The sequence below is a fragment of the Barbus barbus genome (genome assembly GCF_936440315.1).
Source record: "Barbus barbus genome assembly, chromosome: 31".
In the NCBI taxonomy this organism is placed as follows: domain Eukaryota; kingdom Metazoa; phylum Chordata; class Actinopteri; order Cypriniformes; family Cyprinidae; genus Barbus; species Barbus barbus.
This window is the reverse complement of record NC_136759.1, coordinates 6,808,272-6,832,627: the sequence shown is the minus strand read 5'-3', so window position 1 is coordinate 6,832,627 and position 24,356 is coordinate 6,808,272. Positions and strand designations below refer to the sequence as shown.

The following is a 24,356-nucleotide window of genomic DNA, read 5'->3' as shown; positions in this document are numbered from 1 at the left end:
ACCGATATCAACGTGTGCTGTTCAGGTCTCACCTGTGCGCGCGCTATCAGCACCCGGGTGATGACGGAATAAATGCTCATATTCCAGCATACGGCACTCGCATTGAACAAGAGTGAATGATTTGTCCACTTATTTTTTTTTTTCTTTCTCATCGCTGTTGTTATAATGTACTGGGAAGCCAGAATGCGCATCCATTAACAGAAACATACATTAGCCGAACCCTATTTGTTTTACGTGTTATTTATAACAAACCACATGCGTTGTCAGAATTCAGTTGAACCGCGGTCCTAGCGCGTGCCGAACCGTGTGTGGAGAACCGTGCGGTTCGGTTTTTTTTCCGCGAACCGTGCCACCCCTAATATATATATATATATATATATATATATATATATATTGAGCATCATTTAACATATTAGAATGATTTATTAATGATCACGTGACACTGAGGTCTTGAGTAAAGGCTGCTAAATTCATCACAGGATTAAATTATATTTTAAAATATATTAAAATATATTTTAAATTGTAATAATATTTCACAATATTGTTTTTACTATAATAATACAAGCAAAAGCCACAAAAAATTGTATGGATCCCAAACTACTGAATGATAGTGTACTGTATAATTTAAGAATTTTGTAATTTTCTTAAAGAATATAGAAAGCAAAATTAGTGAAAGTAGTGAAAAAAACAAGAAAAGTGGGTCTTATTTTTTTCGATCCAATAACAGTGGCCACAGACTTTCCATTTTTCTCCAAGTTGGTCCTTAATTTAGGCAGAGACAGCTCAGCAGTGTTCAGTGTTTAGCAGTGATGTCTAACAGGATTGTCTGATGGAGGGAGAATGATGGTGGGCACCGTGGGCCCCTCGCTCTCCTCGGTGACCAAATAAGGGCAGTCTGCAGACTCAGTGCTTATGGAGGAGACATCGGGCACAGAGTTGGCACAGCTCAGGCTTAGCAGAGCCTTCGGTCTCATTCTAAACAAATCTGACCATCAAAAGCTGATGTCATGCTTATTATGTTCTGGTGAGAGACAAGACATGCTATATTAGGACTGACTACTAAATCTATATTAGCTGTGCACAGAGGAGCTTAAAGCCATGCATTGTTAGTGTCATTTCTGTAATGGATAAAGTGGTGAGGAATTGTTCACGAAAAGGAAGCTCACCCTGTGCATCTTATTGATCTTGCATATGCATTTCATTATTGCATATATAATTACATTAATGCTTTTTTATTAAAGTTTGTAATTTTTAATCAAAATATCATAAATCAATCTTCTGGTGAAACAACAGAGTGAAGTATGCCAGACTTCTCTAATCATTTAGTCTGCTTAAACCCCAAAACTTTCTTTCAATCAATCGCTGGTGCACAGTCAGATCTGCTTCCATCCAATCAAAAACAGATTAAATGAACAAAGTCCATTTATTTATATTTTTACAGTCTGTTTCAATCTGTTGTACATCACAATACAAAAGACAAGATCTGTTGCTACTTCCGTTAGCTTGTGACTTAGATTGTGATTTAGATTTTTGACTTTAAAAAAAACATTACATGTATACAGGTAATTATTTTATTTTATTTTAATTTTTCCCCCCAAAATATGAAGCATACGGTAAAAAGATATGTCAGCCCGTATTGAGTTTTTTTTAACTAGGTGATTGCTCTAAATTTTATTTTTATTTGTTATTTTATTTTATTTCCCTAAAATATGCTGAATAAGAGGTAAAAAGATACAGTGTCAGCATTTATAAGTTTTTTTAATGAGGTGATATAAAGTGTGGTTGTTTTAAAATTGTGTTCTACAGTATAATGAAATTAGTAGTTTGGTGTTCTCAACATATTGCTTTCAGCAACCAGCATATCATCAAAGAAAAATGGAGAGGGGGGTGGGGGGTGGAATATAATTTTATGATGTTTTTCAAAGCAGTGGGTAGTGCCTGCTCTTTACAAAGGGGGTTCGAGAAAAAGCATTAGACCGTGACTTAGAAAGGAGGACCTTGAGAAAACACTGGTGTTAACGAAACCCCTGCTCAGCAATCTTAACCTTCAGTTGTAGATTAACTGGGAGGTTTTCCTTGAACTCTTTGAAGTGGGTTTATTCAGCTGAAACGCAATCTCACCTCCAATACCTGAACTGTGGGCTGGATCTAGAACAATGGTAGGCCTACCGTATGTTGGATGAACATGACTTATCATATTGCATTTAAAATGGTGTATGTGCATAAAAGTCAAAGCTTGAGGTGGTCTTCCTGTGGGAAAGATGTGTTGTGCGTGAGATTGCCTCTAAAAATGCTCTTTGAAGGTTCCTTGCAGATGAGGCCAAGTGAATGAACATGTTGGATTATCTTTGTTGTTTTCAAACTGACAGACACACTATTAAATGAATAAACTTTCTATAGCATACAAACTTGCCACCTAATATATCCCACATGCAAAACAACTCCTATACAAACCTCCAAGGAAACTATTGAGTTCATCTTGTGCAACCAAAGGTCTTTTCGATTTGCACTGAGGAGAATGTGATCAGTTTTGAGTTGCTACTTCGACATAGTTATTGTATCTTGTCAGTCGGAGGAACAAAGCCTCTAGAGACAGAGTGACATTTCATCTCACGTCTTTCCTCAAAGGTGAAGTGAATCCTGTTTATTCGCCGTGTCACAGGCTTTGGTGAAGTCCGAAAATCTGCGAATCTCGAATTCTCTTTCATCAAAAGCGCGTTGACGCAGCCAATTATTCTGCAAAATGTCGGACTTTGAAGATGAGCCAGGCACTTCAGCTCAGATCTGAATCTTCTGTCATTCTTGGTTAATTTCTTCGATCTGACAGGGTTTCATCGAACTCATTTTCTTGCAGTTTGGAGATGTTTTGTCTGCCAGCGCTTGTTATGGTTCATAAAAGCAGCTCTCACAAAAGCTTGAAGTGAAACTCTATCATTGGAAAATGTCTTGTTGTTTTCTTTATCCATATCTGTCAAGGTTAGAATGTGAAACATTCGAGACGACACACTTTTAAAGAGTTATTTTACTTTTCTTTTGTGAATCTTCCTCATTGACCATGCTAGATGTTTGGATTTATGTTTTTTTTATAGGTGTAAAAATACTTAAAACAGGTGCTACTATAGGTTTACACACACGCACATTCATGTGAACTATAAAACACCTGGACGTGTGCGTCTTGCCCTTTGCATGAAAGGGAAATGGGGATCGTTAAACGTGACGGGTTTGCAGAGCGTGACAAGTGGACAGTGGAGGAAGGAGAGGAGGAGTGCAGGGTGGGTACGGCCTGTGTAGTGCTGCCAAAAGCAAACAAACCGCAGTCCACTGATAGCTCAGAACAAAGAAGACAGAACAGAACAGACCTATAGATTGAAGTCTCTCTCTTTCTCTTGCCCACTTCCTCTCTATCTCTTCCTCTCTCTTAACATGCCAGCTGGACTGGACCCGACAAACCATACATGCCAAATGCTGATTGGACGAGTCCATCATACAGATCAAGCTTTCTCTTTGTTATGCAAAGATTGTGTGTGTGTGTGTGTGTGTGTGTGCAAAACTTGCCATTTTCTGTTGAAACAGGAAGGATGTTGGACATAACATATATCAATAGATATACTGTTAAATAACATAAAATTAACAATGAAAAGTAAAATGTAGCTGCTTTTAAATGTCATATACTGTCTTCCCCTCTTTAAAATAGTAATTTTCTCAGTTGTATTTTGCAATTAAACTCTTGTCATACAATAGCAATGTCATTTTTTTTGGAGAATCTGTTGAATTAATGTTTAACACATTAATTATTTTTTAGTTGTTATTTAGGATATTTAATTTTTAATTTAAACTACTGAAACAGTATAATAATAATAATAATAATAATAGTAATTTTTATTATTATTATTATTATTATATTAGGCATTATCATTTTAATTTTATAATATAATATAATAAACAGTATTAAATAAAACAATGAATATATATATATATATATATGTGTGTGTGTGTGTGTGTGTGTGTGTGTGTGTGTGTATTAAATAAAACAATGAATATATATATATATATTATAATATATTTTATAGGTTATAAGCTTACAAAGACAAAAGCCACACAATTTAAATTTTGATTATATTAAACCATATTACCTAATTACTTTATTGTATCTTAATTATTAATCTTTCATTTATCATAGATTGACAAGGCATATTGCATTTTTTATAAGTATTATATGTATTTATATTATAGGTCATTATTTTTTATAATAGTTGCGTCCCACATTCTGTGCATAAAACGATTACCAAAGAAGACAAGACAAGGCCAAAAAGCTATAAAATTCCAATTTTGATTCCATATCTTGTATTTGCATAATTATCCCTAAATTATGAATATTTAAGTTAACATAGATTGTGTAGACATATTGCATTTTATATTATAGGGCGTTATTTTATATAATAGTTGTGCATAAAATGGTTTCCAAAGGTTACCAGCAAGGTCAAAAAGCCACAAAATTCCAATTTTGATTTTTTTAAACCCCATCCTGTATTTACATAATTGTATCTGAATTCCGAATATTTAATTTAGCATAGATGGACTAGACATATTGCATTTTTCCAGTATTTGCATCCCTACATGGGAAAGAAAGCCATATTTGTGTGTGTGTTTGATGTCTGTGTGTGTGCAGATTGTAACTGGTAGGGATGCCCTCCAGGAGCGAGCCCTCACTTTGAATCCCACTTCAAACGCTGATGATAAAACAGACGAACACAGATAGAAAGCAGACAACCCTTTTTTATTTTAATTAGAAAAGAAGCAACTAGACCTGCGCTTCCCCTCGCCGCTGCATCAGAGATTTTGACTGATATCACACTGTTCTTGTTGAGATGAATAAGGTACCCCGTATGAATTGGAGGAGTCAGCTCCATTAAACCTCACTGTTTTTTTTTTTATTAAAGCTTTTACTTCAAAGAGAAAGCCTTTGCATACTTCTAACAAAAATGGATTGAGTTAAGTCTTAACTTTTGCTCGTGTGTACCTGGATTAATGCAATCAGTCCACAGAAAACAACTCTATCCAAATCATCACTGCACCTTTGATATTAATCTTTATCTGATTGTGTGCTCTGTAGGGGGCAACAAGCTGAAAAACCAACATTTCCGACTAAACTGGGCTTGGATCTCCCTGGAGAAAGAGTACTACCAGGTGGATGAGGAGAGCAAGTTTCTGGAGATGGTCTTGAGACGCAGAGGTTACCTTGGCGAGACTTCATTTGTTAGTAAGTGATGTTAAGAGAGTACTTAATTTCCCATTATGCGCTACTGATAAGATTTTATCAAGCCTCTCTGTAGTGGTAAATAACTGTGACCTCTAATTTGCGGATTGCAGTCTCGTTATAGCATCGCTATTTTAGGCTCTTTGAACTTCTATTGATGTTGCTCCTCATATCATCAGATTTGGTTGCTTGATTTGCATCAAGACTTTGCTATGCTTCCGCCTACATCCACGATGATAATACTAGATTTTATGACTCATAAAAGTGGAAATAAAAATCAGCAACCCACATATTATTCAATTGGCAGTCGAGTTTCCACGGTCAGCAGAAAAAACGTTCAATTCCTTGAGGGACAAGAACCTTATATGAGAAAGGTTAAGCTATGAGAAGTTAAGCTATTGCATACTATACAGTCAGGTCCATAAATATTGGGACATCGGCACAATTCTAACATTTTTGGCTCTATACACCACCACAATGTATTTCAAATGAAACGAACAAGATGTGCTTTAACTGCAGACTGTCAGCTTTAATTTGAGGGTATTTACATCCAAATCAGGTGAACGGTGTAGGAATTACAACAGTTTGCATATGTGCCTCCTACTTGTTAAGGGACCAAAAGTAATGGGAAAATTGGCTTCTCAGCTGTTCCATGGCCAGGTGTGTGTTACTCCCTCATTATGCCAATTACAATGAGCAGATAAAAGGTCCAGAGTTCATTTCAAGTGTGCTATTTGCATTTGGAATCTGTTGCTGTCAACTGTCAAGATGAGATCCAAAGAGCTGTCACTATCAGCAGTTTAGTCTGCAGTTAAAGCACATCACTAGTTTCATTTGAAATACATTGTGGTGGTGTATAGAGCCAAAAATGTTAGAATTGTGTCAATGTCCCAATATTTATGGACCTGTATGCTCATAAAAAGCACATAATTCATGCAAGGCAACTTTATTATAATCAGTTTCTGTTGTGTTGATGAGATATGCTCAGTTTTGTAGAATCTTGTAGAATTTTGTAGAAGAATCACTTATTTCATTGGCCTATAGAATATTAGATTTAGTCATAGCCTTCTGCGGTCAAATACTTTTAATGACCACTGAACTTCTTTGAACACTGCTAACCCTGGTAAACCATAACCTATATGGTTATGCATGTTTTATATCTCTTGTAGCACTTACTGGTTGACCAGTACTAGTCTAAGGTCAGAAAGCTAGATTTATATATTTATTTAAAGACATTAAACTGATCAAAATAACAGTAAAAACTTTTACATTCATCAAAAAGTCCTGAAAAAAGTATCACAGTTTCCACAAAAATATTAAGCAGCACAAATAAATATATTCAGTAAGAGAGACCTTTTTTCAAAAATGTGTAAAAAAAAAAAAAAAAAGTAAAAAAAATAAATAAATAAAATAAAATCCCCAAAATGTACAATGACAACACAGAAAATCAGAACCGACACACAAGTGTACACTAAGGTATACCTCAAATTCAAGAATTCTGGAAGAACAGCAAAATTTCATGAATTTGAAAAAGATTGGACTTGTCTCTCAAAAATACCTCAAATATTTAAAATATGACAGCAAAATGTAAATAAATAAAATATTTGATTAATTTCATAATATTTTATTCTAAACCAATAGCTTAGGATCTAGTTTAGTATTGGTTAAATTATTTGGACAACATTAGGAAAAATGAATCAGCTTCTGGAATGAATGTTTATCAGATTTTAATCCAAATCAGTTCTAGTAGCCCAACAGAGCATGACGCTAGCAACACCAAAGTCATGGGTTTGACTCCCAGAGAGCATCAGCAGTTCAGTCAATCCCAAGAGGGAGTTTTCCATTTGCATGAGCTACAACCTAGCATGGAAAACACTGTAAAAATGAGAGTTACTCTGTCAGGATCACACTGACAGCCTTCCACAAGCTCTGATGAAACAGATGAATATTCCATCCACATGCTGAGCTTGACCACCATTCCTCAACTCACCTCAGTTCCAGTCCAGGGCCTCTTGATAAGATGAGCTGCTGGCCTGCTGTTCATCTGCCACTCGCTGGGTCTGGATCAGAGACCTTCCTGTACTGAAGTGGGGAGATGAGGAAGTCTTTGAAATAATGATTTTTATTCAATTATCATTTTGATTTTTCACTCTCTCCCTCAGTTTCTCTTCAAGGAGGACTGATGTTCTCCAAATAATTGCATTTTATACTGGCAGGTGAACTGACATTATAGGACCCCTCCTTTTTTATGATGTACCTTAATATCAAAGCGCTTCTTTCTAAATTTGCTTCAAAGAAGTCAGTTTTTCTTTGGCAACACAATTTCTCCTCTTTTGCCAAAGCTTTCTCCCAGTCTGGTCTTTCCTCTGGCAGTTTTCCCCAAAAATGATTCTTCCCTCTGAGTTATTTATTTATTTATATTTTGTATATATAAATATCTCATAATACGTTGGTGACCTTTGAGATTTCTGTGGTGGGAAGATAATGTTGTCCTCTAGCTAATAATGCCCACCTGGCAACACCTGCTTTGAAGCTACTGGCACCGAACAAACTTTTGTCAACCCAAGTGGACAGAGATCCACCAGTGGGACTGCCAGGCTAGGATGAGCATCTGATTTTCTGAGGGATGTGGAAGCACTAGACTTTATAGTCTTGACTTTATTCTCTTTTCAAAGAACGGCACACCACACTCTTTGAAGCTTTTATTACAGAATGGTTACGTCACACACACTTCAACATCTCTACATTGGCTGTTAACAAAGCTCTTCTGTGATTCATAAAAACTCAGACGAGGTGATATAAACAGGAGTTTTCTCAATCCCTTGACAGTGGTCTTCATTTGCTAGCACACTTACTTGTATATAGCAGTTTGTTGAAAAGACACTAACAATGTTTTTGTCAATGTACATCTGTAAAACATATGCTCTTTTCACTCCAATGCACTAGAAAAGATATATTTATTATTTATTTATTTTTATTGTGTTTATTTGTATAGTTCTAATGTAAAAACAATTTTAGTGCAGAGGTCTTCATTTGCTGCCATTTGCAGAAGTTTGGTTATTTGTATAGTTCCAATATAAAACATTTTATTTTATTTTATTATTTTACATTTTATTTTAGATTTTCTTTTCTTTTCTTTTTTTAAATTTGTAACTTCATTATTTTATTTATTTTTATTATGTATTTTTATATATTTTATAGTTTCAGTCTTTATATATACAGTATATATATATATATATAACCACTTAACCACTCATATAGAAGACTTTAGTTTGTTTACATTTCTGTGCTTTATTTAATGTTTATTTTCTCTTTCATTCTTAAGGTATTGGTACCAAAGATGGTACGGCTGAAAAGGACAAAGATTTTAGAGGAAAAGCCCAGAAACAAGTCCAGTTTAACCCAGGTCAGACCACTGCTACCTGGAAAGTGCGCATCTTGTCAGACAGCCTATATGAGCAGTCCGAGACCTTCCAGATTGTCCTGTCAGAGCCTGTCATGGGAGCACTGGAGTTCCCAGAGGCAGCAACCGTGAAAATAGTTGACCCCGGAGATGGTGAGCTCACAAAATCAAAACATGGGTTCCAGGTGCTGGTAATGGGTTAGGGTAGCAACAAAGGTCAGTATGTGGGTTCAAAAGCAAGCCTTATTCCGACAAACTTCAGAGTTAAGCAAGTTCAGACTTCAATAAATCAATAGAAATGTTGATTTAACATTATATATTTGGTCTAAAATATGTGTTTAGTCTGTTACTCAGTCTAGTGATATCCACTATTGTTCAAAAGTTATCAAGATTTTTAAATATTTTTTAAACGAGTCACTTACGCTCACTGAGGCTGCGATTATTTGATAAAAGTACAGTAAAAACAGTAATTGTGAAAAAATTACAATTAAAATAACTATTTTATTATAATATATTCGAAAATGAGAAAGAGCGTATTCCTTTTAAAAAATCTTTCATAGTAGTGAAAATATTTGCAGTATGGAAGCCTGTTTCCTCCACTGAGTAAAAAAAAAAAAAAAAGGTAATTGCGACTTTTTATCTCAAAATTCTTTTCTCACAATAGCAAGTTAGCATCTTGCAATTCTGACTTTTTTCCAGAATTGCATGATACAAACTCGCAAATCGGACATTTTTTTCACAGAATTGTGAGATACAGTATAAAATCTTTTTTTCTTAAAATTGTATGATATACAGTAAACTCGCAGTTGTGAGTTATAAAGCCAGTATTGTGATATAAACTTGCAATTGCAAGGAAAAACCTGAGAATTGAGAGATTTAACCCTTAAATGCATGAATGTTTCGCCAATCATTATTACATTTTCGGGTCTTTAGCGACCCAGACCTATATAGCCAACATGGATGGATCTCTAACTGCTGCAATCGCAAAAAACTCTTGATATTTTAAGAACAATTACAGAAGAATAAAATAAAGCATATTTCGTTACCTTATGAAACTTAAAAGGGTTCAGTTTGAGCAGATGATTTTACCATCGCTGTCATCGTCAGAGCTCACTTCCACAGTACATTCAGCATCTGACTCATATTCGCGATCTCAACCATATTCTCAAAACTATCATTTTCACTGACTTCATATTCAATATTTTGATCACTGGCAGCTTATTCACCACATCCAGCATCAAATGGCAGTGACATTTATATTTCATTGCGTACAGTAATTGCTCTGCAGTAAATCCATTCAAACCAGTTAAATTTTTGCTGCTGATATTCGTTTGGTTTTATGCCTGCGGTAATTATGAGTGAAACATCACATCACAGTGCCACCTCGAGGAATAAAGATGCATTGCACATATTGAGTTATCAGATATGTAAATATAGTCGCACAGGAAAAAATACTTACACATTTACATACCTTGGGTCTCTAGCAACCCTCTACACTTTTTACACAAAATCAGAAAAAGGGAATTCTTTTATATTTTAGTATTTTTTTCTTGTTATATTGTTTATAATTAATAGATGGAAGATAGAGGAATGCTAAGAAAGTTTATGTCTAACTTTAAAAAATGAAGGAGGGAGAAGGTAGAGTATGATGTACCGGGTCGCTAAAGATGCGAGGTATGCATATTAAGGGTTAACCTAGCAATTCTGAGAGGTAAAGTCGCAATTCTGAGAACATAATCTTTTTTCCCTTTCAGGATTGGGCTTTATAACATACAATTGTGAGTTTATATCTCATAGTTCTGAGAAAAAAGTCAGAACTGCAAGATAAAACTCGCAATTGCAAGAAAAAAAAGGAACCTTTTTTTTTTTTAATTCAGTGGCGGAAACAGGCTTCCATATTGTAGACTTTAGATATCAGTCAAAAATCTGAACTGACAACTCAAATATCAAATATTAAAGTTAACATGAAATGTCATTTGCAACCTATTTTACTTCTGTGAGCGGAGGTATTTCTGACTGAAACAGATGAGAAAATGTGGGATGGGACTTGATGTTATCAATTAGGAATAAATTGGATTTCAAAAAAGTGGCTGGAGGGGATGGTTTGAAAAAGAAAAGTGATTGGTTATGTCAGCCGAAAAGAAAAGCTGTTTTTTCTTGGGAATAACTTGCAATGATGAAACTTAGATAACATGTATTTAGACAGTAAATTAGGTCAGTTTTTATTGAATTTTTACTCTAGTAGATTAATAAAATTAGAAGTTTTGCATTTTAGATTTCATTTGTTGAGCGAGTGTTCCTTGTAGGCAATGTAATAATTAGTGTTTGAGACAAATAGTCCGACCAAGCAAATGTAAGCCAGGAAATGTGGAAAAGGAGTGTCGTGGGGGCGCACATCACAGCTGTCAACTGTCTGTACATTGTAATCATAGCATAATATCTCCAGAACATCTGAATAACATCCTGGTGCCTCCTCATCAAAACACAGCAGCCAAGCCTCTGAAGTTGTGACAGGATCTACGGCTGATTTAGCAGGAGCAGTTCCTTTGTTCTCTGATCTGACTGAATGAGCGCTTTCTCCGTAGATCTTACACTTACACTGCTTAAGATGGCAAAACTCACAATTGATTTCCCTAAAATCCTGTGTGCTATATATATATATATATATGTACAGTATATGTGTGTGTGTGTGTGTGTCTGTGTGTGTGTAGAGCATAACTTATATGTAACTTATATATAACTTTGCCTCAGCAAATGCCCCTTTTTAAGCCACGTTCATCAAAGATCAGTTTCGATCTTCTCAATCCTTTTTTTCAGTACTTACTTAGTTACATTACATTACATAACATTACATAATCCATTTGAGCTGAAGTGCACAGATCGATGGAGAGGCACATAACACTGCAGTCACTGTGGCCTCATGACATTTATCAGTTACAGAGATAAGTCTGTGTTGTTCCTTTGCACAAGCACATAAAAACAACTTAATACCACTGAAAGGTTAAATCTCATTTAATTATCTTCAGCCTCTAAGTGCAAATAAAGCTTCATGCAGATTTGAACAAGGCATATAATTGAGTCTTTTTTGAAAGAAAACCCACAGCTGTGTGTCTTTAGAGAGCTGCTCAGCCATATATTACTCAATAGTGCCTGAAAATCAAGTTTTAGACACATAAAGCGGATTAATTTATTTGAAGTGGTGACCGTGAAGTTGGCAAAAATTTTGAACTTACAAATAGTATTAACTTTCATGCTGTCTTCTGGGTTTTCAACTAGGATTCATGTGATTGTTTTAGCCGTTCCCAAACCGTCTGATAAGGGTGTTCATATCTCTCCCACTAAAAACATCAATGGTTGAGAAGTTCTTTCATGAAACTTGGGTCTGTCAAATTATTATACAGTTCTGAACCTTTTCACAGCAACAGAGAGAGCGCAATCCTACTTTAAAACACGGTAACAGAATCTAAGTTAAACATACATTTTTAAAAGCTTAGAAACTTTGAGGACTAAAATGTCAAGCTCTGAAAGAACTTCAGATCTGAAAAGCAACCGAACCAACCTGGACTCCTCACACAAATGATGATTTGTGTTGGAACTATTTTCCATGTATTTATGCTAAATTTGACGGTTGCTTTTTGCCCTAGAATCCACAGTGTTCATTCCATTGGCTACATACTCGATTGAGGAAGATATTGGCGAACTTCTGATTCCTGTCCGAAGATCTGGAGATGTCAGTCAAGAGCTCATGGTTGTCTGCTTCACACAACAAGGTGAGTTATAAGATAAAATTAACTTAAAGGTATTCCCATTTCTTACAAACCAAATCAAACTTCATGAATTTAAACTTTCAAGCTCAGCAGAGTTCTTCAACTACATTTTTAAAATTTTAAGTGGTGTTTATCCCAGACTAAGCTCCTGAGATTCAATTTGAATGCTCACAACTTCCTCTAATCTTCCCTTTATTCTCATCCATGCAGGTACAGCCAAGGGCACGGTTCCCACCATGGTGCTTTCCTATTCTGACTACATTTCTCGACCCGAGGAACACCACAGCGTGCTGCGTTTCGATAAGGGTGAGTCGGAGAAGCACTGCCGTGTGGTCGTCATCGATGACTCCCTCTACGAGCCAGAGGAAAGCTTTAATGTCACCCTCAGCATGCCCATGGGTGGCCGTTTGGGTCAGGAGTTCCCCACCACCAGGGTCACCATCCTGCCTGATGCGGATGATGGTAAGATTCTTCACTGAGCTGGATGTGTTTGACTTGCTTGGTATTTATATATAAGTATTGTAATGTTTCACCAAGAGAGCAAGTGTAGTTTGAGTTTGATGATCACAGGATTTAAAAAATGAGGCAAATTATCCAGTGGGATTCAGTTCTGCTGTGCATAGTGGAAAATATAAGAATTTGCAACAGTTGCAGGACTTTTTGAGTGGGATTTAAGTTAATCAGTAGTGTTTTGGACTGTTTAAGTAATGCACACAGAAGACTGGAATTTTCTTAATCTTGAAATATTTATGAGCTTTCTGAAGTTTTTCAGGCAGGTAATCATATAAAACAAACTATTCTTTTAAATCTTTGGGGCACTTGCAGGCTAAGAGAGACGCTTGAAAACATTTTCTTGACAGGTGCTTCCATTCGAGGCTGCAGCTTGGGAAGCTGTCGGAGGCTTTGTTCTAACACAGTCCCATAGTGATCAAGCTCAGAAATTTGAAGGCAATATCACACCGAATGTTTAATCTAAATTCATAGGATTTATTGAACACCACAGCAAACCTTGAAATGATTTTCTAGCCATAATTCATGAAGTATGAAAGCAAAGAATGGTGGAGTCTCACCTTAAAGTGGGGCGAATGGATTACTTTGTCTGTAGAGAGATAGTATTATTCCAATATGGTGCTGTGGATTTCTTTCTTTCATTTTGTGCCTGAAAGAGCCACCTGTCTAAACCTTTCAGAGTGAAGTTTAGCTTGAAAAAAGAATATTTGTGGTAAAATTGTGATTTGATTATCATTGTTTGAAAATGCAATTTAATTCTGCTGGGAAACAATCAAAGGGTTCTGGAAAATTAAATAGACTTTTAAAAATGTTTATATATAAAAATAATAATTAAATGAGGCTTTTCCCATTCTTTAGGCCTAATCAAAATTTATTTAATTTTATACATAATAAGAAATTCTAGAAAATCTTCAAATAAAATTAAAATAATCGACTCACCTGGATGTTGCTTAAAAATATGTATTTTCTTTTTTATACAATGGAATTGATCAAATATAATAAAATTGACTGACTTTTATAATGATACTAAGTCCATAAAATAGCTATGTGTGAACAAAAAATGAAAATGGGGTATTATGTGCAAACATAAATTAATATGGGGTTCAAGCAACATGATAAAAATTAGATGATCATATGATTTTGTTTTTTAGGTGAACTGTCCCTTTAAGAAAATACAATTATTAATGACCTTAGTCCTTTTCTGAATTAATCTTTACAGAAATGAGTAGTTTTTACAGTTTTTCTCAGTCGCTTTGGTACATTTCTCGAATCATCCTTGACACTTGCAAAACAGTAAGTGCATTTCTCAAAACAGCTCGTACAAATAGCAAAACACCATGGATTACCTGCAAAAGCCAGTCTCTTGCTCAAAATACTTAGTTCATCTCTCAAAAATAAATATCTGTGTCAATGAATATGTCAGTGCCATCAGAATGACAAGTCATTGTGTACGGATAAGACAGTTAAATTGCTTAGTCATGTTGTCAATATAACAGTGTACTCTGGAGGGATGTTCTGATGTAAACTATGGCAACAGTTTGGTTGACAGTTACTGTACTAAAATACAGTTTCGAAATGTTTGAATTATTGAGGATATGGTCGATCTCCCAATTTTTAGCTGCACCCTATTGTAAGCTTACAATAGCTGCACCTACTGCAGCTATTGTAAGGCCATGACTGACAACATTATTTCATCTGCTATGCACCTCTGTCCTTGGCCTATTCTTCCTCTTCCTCTGTTTTGCCTCTGTACACTTCCATGCATCCTTACTCCTCTCCTTCCTCTCGGCTGTTGTCCCTGATCGTTTTCTGGATGTTCATCCATCGACAGAATTTGTACATTTTGTGTTGTCCTCTGTCTATATATGCTTTCCAATTGAAGGGTCATGAAATGCACCTTTGAGGTATTTCAGAGAATTGGTTTATAATTGGTTGATCTATATTCTCTTCATTAGTGAGAGTCAAGATTCACTTGCACAACTCATGGCAAATTTACAAAAAGTCTAATAGAGATGTGTAGAAAATATGCTTGACAATTTATGACAACTAGATCAACCATTTTGCATTTAATGACTTATACGATGAACTAATGACTAGATGTTTTGAGGGGTAAGACAATAGCGCAGAGATCTATATAATACATTTTGAGCAACATGACATAAAAATCTGTGCTGATCAGCTGGCCCCCATCTTCACACAGATCTTCAATAGATCACTGGAGCTGTGTGAAGTCCCCTCATGCTTCAAACGCTCCACCATCATCCCCGTCCCAAAGAAACCCAAAATTACTGGACTTAATGCCTACAGACCTGTGGCCCTAACGTCTGTAGCCATGAAATCATTTGAAAGACTGGTTCTGGCTCATCTGAAGGACATCACTGGACCCTTACTGGACCCCCTGCAGTTTGCCTACAGAGCAAACAGGTCTGTGGATGATGCAGTCAATGTGGGACTGCACTTCATCCTGCAGCATCTGGACAGACCAGGGACTTATGTGAGGATCCTGTTTGTGGACTTCAGCTCTGCTTTTAAAACCATTATCACGGAAACCCTTCAAAATAAACTAACTCAGCTCTCTGTCCCCACCTCCGTCTGCCAGTGGATCAACAGCTTCCTGACAGACAGACAGCAGTTAGTAAAGCTTGGTAAATTCACATCCAGCACTCGAACCATCAGCACTGGAGCTCCTCAGGGCTGCGTACTCTCCCCACTGCTCTTCTCCCTCTACACCAACGACTGCACATCTAAAGACCCCTCTGTCAAGCTCCTGAAGTTTGCAGACGACACCACACTGATCGGCCTCATCCAGGACGGTGACGAATCTGCTTACAGACAGGAGGTTAAGGAGCTGGCTGTCTGGTGCAGTCTCAACAACCTGGATCTTAAGACGCTCAAAACTGTGGAGATGATTGTGGACTTCAGGAGAAACCCCCCTGCTCTCCCCCCACTCACCATCATGAACAGCACTGTGACTGCAGTGGAGTCATTCAGATTCCTGGGCACCACCATCTCTCAAGACCTGAAGTGGGACATTCACATTGACTCCATTGTCAGGAAGGCCCAGCAGAGGTTGTACTTTCTTCGCGAGCTAAGGAAGTTCAACCTGCCACAGGACTTAATGAAACAGTTCTACTCCGCCATCATCGAATCCATCCTCTGCACCTCAATAACTGTCTGGTTCAGCTCAGCTACAAAATCTGACCTCAGAATACTACGGAGGGTAGTCCGGACTTCTGAGCGAATCATTGGTACAACCCTCTCCACTCTCCAAGAACTGTCCTTATCCAGAGTGAGCAAAAGGGATGGCAAAATCACTCTGGACCCCTCACATCCAGCACACAACCTCTTTGAACTGTTACCGTCTGGTCGACGCTACAGAGCTCTGTGCACCAGAACGACCAGACACAGGAACCGTTTCTTCCCTCAGTCAATACATCTCATGAACACTCAATAATAAACGTGGAACACACAACTAATACATTATCCATTCTCCACACTCACTTATTTTATTTTTATTTTTCTCATTTCTAATTTGCACATACTTGACCTGTACATACATAGTTGTCTATATTATATATTGTGTATTTTTTTATTTTATTTTATTTATTTATTTATTTATTTATTTATTTTTTGCTGCTTTGTACATTGGTTATTGGCTATTTCTTGTTATTTTGTTTTTATTACCTGTGTCCTGTCCTGTTACTGTCTTTCTGTTGCACTGTGGAGCTTCTATCACTACAACAAATTCCTTGTATGTGTAAACATACTTGGCCAATAAAGCTCATTCTGATTCTGATTCTGATTCTGATAAGCAATTGATAATGTAGGAAACAGCAGAGAATTGTACATAATCATTTGCATGAATGTATCAAAGCATTTGCAACTTGTTCAAAGAAATGAGAAACTGCTTTTTTGATGTGCTCAATAATGTGAAGATTGAACAGCTAGTTTTGAGAATTTCAATTCTGATCTGAGAAATGTACCAAAGCGACTGAGAAAAACTTTAATGATAAACAAAACATAACAGATCCGGACCTTTTTAAGGTTCGGTTTTATCTAATACAACTTTAAATGTGCATCAAAAACAGGGCTATCCATTATGAAGCTGAAAGCTGTCCTCAGGCGTGTACATGTCTATGGGTACACATGTGCATCTGTGCCCCAGAAAGAATCTTATCGCTGATCTCCAGGCATAGTTACAGGTGCTGTTCTCTATCATATCTCCCCACGGTGCCTCTTTGTTCAGCAACACCTCCGGGCCTCCCCTCCTCTCACAGCTGCCCGGTTATCTCCTGAGACCGATGCTTATCCTGCACAGACAGGGTAGACTGAAAGTAAAAGATCCAACAAAACCGCTGATTTTTTAATACCTACATGAAACTCAGATTCTGCTGGGAAGAAGGAGCCCTCCAGTTTGTGGGAGGTCTGAATCTATTTGCATTTACGCACACACACACACATAAGCCAGAAGAAAAATCTTTGGCGAATTCAATTTATTCAGTTTGCTTTTGATGTGTAACAGCGTTTGAAGTAATTTGGTTTTATACAAGCAAATCTTTCATTAAAAATCTCATGGAAAACAAAACGTTGGGGAAATCAGATGATGGACAGCTTATAGATTGAAGCTCTCCTATCTCTGGGCAATTGAATCATAGATAGATTGTGTTTATTACTATTTATGGCAGGGCTTTATGGTGGTGAAAGTGTCCTTCTTTTTAGAGGACAGGGGTTACATGCCTGAAATTCCCAACAGTTGGTCGCTGCGATGTAATTTAAAACGTTGCATGTCGAAACGCCGTGTTTGAGTCTGGAGGTCAGCTCTAGAGGCGTCAGCACAACTTTGGTGCCACATTGATGTTTCTGTCAAGTTTTTTATGAGGGGACTTCATGGAATATTTTTTAATCTGTAAACCTGTCCAGAATGTCACCGAAGCCATTCCAAATGTCAGGAAAGTGAAGTGCTGACAGGAAACATTTGGAGATCAAGTGGCTGGAAAAGTGATGGTTTCATTCATGGTTCCATTTACTGATTTTAGGTGATAATTCGCTATGTCTGCTGATAGATAGATAGATAGATAGATAGATAGATAGATAGACAGACAGACAGACAGACAGACAGACAGACAGACAGACAGACAGACAGACAGACAGATAGACAGATAGACAGATAGATAGATAGATAGATAGATAGATAGATAGATAGATAGATACTTATTTATTCATTTATGTACGACAGGTCAGATTTTCAGTTTCACAAGTCTCTGGTAATGTTTGATCTTACCGAAATAGGACAAAATATGTTTTGTTTAGCACTTTTTTTGGTTTTACCTCAGTTCTTGATTTTCAAGGTGAGGTAAATGACAATTGGAAGCCTCTTGCGCATATCAGTTCGCAGGTTGATCCCATTTCTTACAGGTGATTTGTCAAGTATAAACATACAGGTTGGAGGACAGCACTGCCGTGTAGAAGCTGGATTTGTTTGCATCTTCATTGTTTTCTAGTGTTCCAGTCCAGATTCTTGGCTGATGTCAAGAATTTCAACAAGGAGGAGTTAAAAAAAAGAAGAGAAAGAGAGAAAACATTGCCTGGAGCTACTGTCTGACAGCAGTGCCGGTTCACTTTTGCAAATGACGCATACACCTGAAACCTGATCGACTGTTTTTTAGAAAAGACAGCACTGTGTCAGCTTATTGAGTGCCACCTACTTAGAGTACTCAGAGCACGCACAGACAGCAACAACACTCGGTAAAAATAGTCTGCTTAGACTGGACTTTACTACAGTGGGTTAAAGATTTTCATCAAAACAAATGTTTGTTGTAACAAATTAGCAAGCTTTTTCTGTTGTTGTTTTTTTCTCGAATTTATATGGATGGATGGAAATGTCGACAGACAGACAGACAGACAGCAAGACGGATGGATGGATGGATGGATGGATGGATGGACGGACAGACAGACGATAGATCATGTTTTACTCTCCTTATATTTGGTTTTCACATGTCTTCTGTAATTGTATTGGTAACAAGAATCAGCTGGCAACGTCATATTTAGGAAATCTGTGTGTTGATAATGAGTGCAGTGGGACGTGTTCTTGCACGCTGTGGTAAATTCCACTAGATACAGCAAAAATCACCCTCGCATGCATAGAGGAAGAACCACATTTGAGTTATTGTCACTGTAAAACAGGATACTTGTACCTCAAAATCAGGTTCACTAATATACTGCTTGCTGTCAGGCTGTGAATATGTGCTGGGCTAATAAAGCTATGATTATGGACCATTGGAGAGAGAGATGTGAAAGGAGGATCCGGAGAGAGAAAAATGAGCGTAGGTGGCTGTCTGTCTGGAGCCTATTATTAAGATCCAGTCTTCCGATTCTGGGTCAGCCTGGAGGAGACGAGGCAGATGTCCTGTGGAGAAGTTGGTGATTGAAGGGAATTGTTAGGTCATTTCTTTCGTCGTCTGTTTCTTGATTCCTGTCTGTACATTTATTGAAGGAATATTTTGTCAACAATAACAAAAATTATGCTTCAAGACAAAATTTAAATGGTTCACCCAAAAATTCAAACATAAAAAATTTAATGGCTACAATCAACTGTTTGGTTCATAGCATTCTTCAATATATTTTTTTGTGTTTAACAGAGGAAAGAAACTCATACTGTTTTGGAACAACATGAGGTGACTAAAGAATTAATTTTTGGGTGAACTGTTTCTTTAAATCATTTAAAATGAATACATAAAGTTGATGCAAAAATATAACAAGAATAAAGAAAATGCAACTTAAATTTTTTATATGCACTTTGATCCTGAAATTGTGACTGAAATCTTTTGTCTCCACAGTACATGCAGGTCATTTTGTAAACAGTCTTAAGTAGTGGCAACGTAATATGGCATTAGCCTGCAATCAGATTTTTCATTGTCAATCACAGAAAGCACCCTGCGAGTCGACTTTTTTTTTTTTTTTTTTGCAATTGAAATACACGTGTCCAGATGCTTCTTTTTTTTTCTTTTTGCAAGAGAATTACCTGTTCTGGTGCTTTTTTAAAGAAAATTACAGCAAATCAATTCCTCTTCTGTGGAAATGTGTGCAGTGTGTTCTCGCTGAGAAACACTTAGCGCTGTGTTAATGTTCTCTGCCATTTTCTTCTACCCAGAGGTCTTTGCTTTTTATAAATGCTGTCTCTCTGTAGGAATGCTAAGGAAAGTTCAAGCACACATTTCTGCATGTAGACAAGTGAAGCGCATACCAGACTGCCAGGGTACATTCTGCCTCTCTCACTGTGTGTGCACATACATAATTTTATATACTATTATAATGTTATATGATTTGTAATAATCATATAAAATTATAATGCAATATATATGTATATTTGTGGGTGTATAATAATTATATACATGCATATATATCGTATTTTATAGTTATATAATTTTATATTGTGTCTGAAAGTACATGTTTTGAATTATATATTAAAATTAATTTTATTTTTCCAAAATAATAAAAAAAAATATCAGGGTGATACAATTGTTCTGGTATCATAATGAAGGAAAAGCCCCAATAAAAAAATGTAATTCTTGAAAAAAAATCTATTAACAACTTGATTGTCTGCAACTGCATTTAGATGTTGTTTGTTTGTTTGATAACTGCATTTTTTATTTATACATTTTAAAATAAGTAAAGGAAAATGTAACTTTTTTTTTATCATGGACATTCCTTTAAGCCAAAACATTTTAAAACAAATCTCTCACTCTGCTGATGAAACATTTACAGTCTGCACGAGAAGAATCAGCAAACAGAATTCTGAAGCATAATTTTGATGAGCGAATTGATGTGCAGTTATTATGAGAAAACATTGACAAAAAAATAAAATAAACTGCCATGGGTAGGCGTTATACACTAAACAACAATTTAAAAATAAAAAATATTTCATGGTTAAAAAATCATACTCTTCTTTGATTGCATTTCCCTGGCTTTTGATTACATTTACTTTGGCTTTTTCCACCAGGAGGTTTAATTACAGTGAGTTGAAATGAGGTGAGAGGAAGCTGTGCATTAACGTCTCCTGGGGGTGTCCTTGTGAAAACTTTGCTGGCTAGAGCTACTTCGAAGAGCAGCTTTTGACCAAAGTTGTCAACCGTGCAGCGAAGTAGAATACAGCTAAGAGTGAGTGTCAGAGCATACTATAGTGTTCAGGCCAGATCATTCAACTTTTGGAAAGATAATGCATTAGCGTAGCAGTCTGCAGTTCCTATAAAGGAAAGAAAACCCTCAGTAGTTCAAATTTATCCCACTAGCACCATGGCAGCCTGCCACATGGGTAACCTAATCCACTCAGTGAAGCGCCTGAGTTTGGGTTTGGGTCATGTAGGAGCCAATGGTTTGCTTTTCAGTTAATGGACTGTGGTGCTTTAAAGCTCACTGTTTGTCCCTTTTACAAATGATCCTTATCTGATTGTGGGAGCAGCGAGACACACACCAAAGCGCACCCACACAACAAGCCAAACCAAAGCACTCATTTCATATCACCTTCCGATCGCCCACAGTACTTCATGTCTCTGCAGGGACAGGTGCCGGCAGTGCCAAGGCACATCATGCAATTATATTTAATGTGTCTCCAAGACCTAGATAAAGCTAGCGATAACTGCCTCTCTGTTTTTCTGAAGTGTGCACTTTATAATGGGATTTTCACCACATGAACAATTTAGTCTTATTTTCGCCCTTGGACTCAAATCTCTAGGCAGTGCCTGAAGATGTATTTGCCCCTCGAGAGCTTTAACACAACTTCACACAAACGTAACGTGCATATTATTGCAGGTAAATCACGTCGACTTTTTTTGTGAGTTTGTTAAGTTTAGCTTTTGATCATTAATGAAAGTTGGTAATTTAGTAGTTCAGCGCATTAAACAGGAAACATAAAACACAATGTAATTACTTTTGCTCTTACTTAGGCAGTAGTAATCAGCTGCATTGAGAAGGCAAGTTTGGAATAGATAAGCAAGTTTGGGTTATATATTGTTTCTATTTCAATATATGTGACTCTGGCTGTGAAAAGTAATTTTTTGTGATTTACTGTTCATCCTAAAGGTAAAGAAGGTATAAGGTATCATTCTGTGAAAATGTAGCCTTGAAATCAAACTTTGATGCTTGTTATCTCATAATTAGATTTTAGCCTGGATTTCACAGACAGGGTCACATATTTTAAGAAATTAATTTATTCCTGTGTTGGCAAAGCTGAAATTCGGAAATAATTCTTATATGCTGATTTGGTGCTCAAGAAATATTTCCTGTTATTATCAATGTAGTTGTTTTGCTTAATATTTAAAACTTTTTTTTTACACTTTTTTCAGGGTTCTTGGATGAATAGAAAGTTTAAAAGAACAGCATTTATTACCTTATAAATTTTGTTACCTTATAAATGACTTAATTGTTACCTTTGATCAGTTTAATGCATTCCTGCTTTAAAAAAGTATTAATTTCTCTAAAAATATTTAAGAATTATTAGAAAATCGTACTGGCCCCAAACAGTGGTGTTCATTTTTTATTGTATTTTATTAAAAAAAATACCTTAATGTGACATTACATACTATATGGTTATAAAACTGAGGATTTGTGCATTTTTCAGGATACGTTTTAAACCAAAAAAATCCTATCCTGTTATACTTGCTTGCCTTGCTTACCATGTTATAACAAACTTGTGTCTTATTTATTTATTTATTGCAGAATGTCCAAGCAGCTCTGTTTATTCACACTCATATTGACTTCTAAACATTCAAACGTGTCACTTACTGATCAGTCCCAAGACATGCCTTCAGCCGTCAAACCTGCCATAATGTGGCATGAGATATTTGTCAGAATTTTTAATTTTTCAGTAAACTCAGTCAGTCAAACAGTCTTCTCTGTCCCTATCAGTATTTTCCAGTTTCACTTTTCATGGTTGCTGAGTTCTTAATGTAAGAGTTGGAGCTTGAATAACCCTTCAGTGGCAGGTAAAATCATTCAATAATGGGGCCTAACAAAAGCTGAAATGCTGAAGTGGTTCTATTTTAAGCTTTTTAATGGAAAAAAGTGCAATGATAACAAACCCATCAGCAAACACCTCGCATGACCTCATCAGTGCATTCCATCCTAATGCGTCAACAGTTCAGTGTTGGTTTAGGGGTAAAAATGAACTTGCTGTATTTTATCACGTCGTCTGTGAGGCCTCCAAGCCACACAAGAATAAAATGAGTGAAAAAGAGTCTGATCACACATATTGTTTGTTTCCTTAGGCTTAGATGCGCTTCCTACCGTGGACACATAGCAGCTTAAATTCTCTCAACACCCTCAGTGTCTTACCCTCAATCAGATTCAGTACATGACACAGTGTCTTCCAAGAAAACACATTTGGAAGCAGAGTGTGACATAGACCTTTCAGCAGCAGATAGGGTGTTAAGTCGGGTAAAGTGTTAATTACGGACAGACAGTTCCATGCTAGCCTGTCTATCTCCACATCCCCCGTACCTTCTGTTAAAGCCACCTCAGACAGCTCCTCACTCTTAAAAAGACAGTTCACCCAACTGAAATGAAAATTCTGTCATCATTTACTCACTAATGTCATACCAGACTTGTATTTCTTCTCTGGAACACAAAAGATATTTTGAAAAATGTCTGTCTTAAAGGGATAGTTCACCCAAAAATGAAAAATCTTTTACTAAACCTCATTTCGTTATGAGCTTGTATGAATTTCTTTCGTATGTAGAAAACAGAAGCTATTTTGAAAATAAATGAATATAAAATAATCCATATAAATATAAAGTGTTGTTTTGGACCCCGCTGACTTTCATTTTATTGACAAAAACAGTTATTCAAAACAGTTTTTAGTGTTATTTTAATATCATTGATATGCTATTATAGTATTTTGTATAGTTTATTTTTATATTTTCATTTTAATTTTAATAATTTTATTGTGTTTTTGTGTTTTATCAGTTTTTTTGTAAATGTGTCCATATGGTTTTTAAGAGTTTTTATTTCAGTTTTGGATGTTCAAATGTTACATTTGGCAACTAGCTCAAATGTTGTTGTTTTTTTAAACAATTATTTCAAGTAACAGAATTTGTATGGCTTTTTAAATGTTAGTTTGAGTTAACTATACCTTGGTTACAATACATTAATGATCATTTGGTGATCAAACTTCCATCTTGTAGATTGTTCCCTCAATATAACATCTCTCTTTGTCGTCCAACAGCCCCAGTGTTTTACTTTGGAGAAACTGAGTACCATGTGGATGAGAGTGATGGTTATGTCGAAGTCCGGGTTTGGAGAACAGGAAGTGACCTTTCCAAAACCGGGACTGTCACAGTACGGTCTCGAAAAACTGAGCCTGTTTCAGCTGAAGGTATGTATCAGACAGACTGCGCATGTCAGTTCCCAGTATTACATGTGCAGC

General features: G+C 36.3%; 1 protein-coding gene across 1 annotated transcript in view; it reads left to right on the top strand.

Annotated features, from left to right (window-relative positions):
• LOC306851653 (FRAS1-related extracellular matrix protein 2-like) overlaps positions 1–24,356 on the top strand; it is a 76,643-nt gene that overhangs the window by 33,001 nt on the left and 19,286 nt on the right. Inside the window, exons 3-7 of the mRNA XM_079388060.1 lie at positions 5,114–5,260; positions 8,583–8,813; positions 12,305–12,430; positions 12,638–12,889; positions 24,156–24,305. Of these exons, the coding sequence (XP_079244186.1) occupies positions 5,114–5,260; positions 8,583–8,813; positions 12,305–12,430; positions 12,638–12,889; positions 24,156–24,305 (906 nt within the window). The remainder of the gene's footprint in view (positions 1–5,113; positions 5,261–8,582; positions 8,814–12,304; positions 12,431–12,637; positions 12,890–24,155; positions 24,306–24,356) is intronic.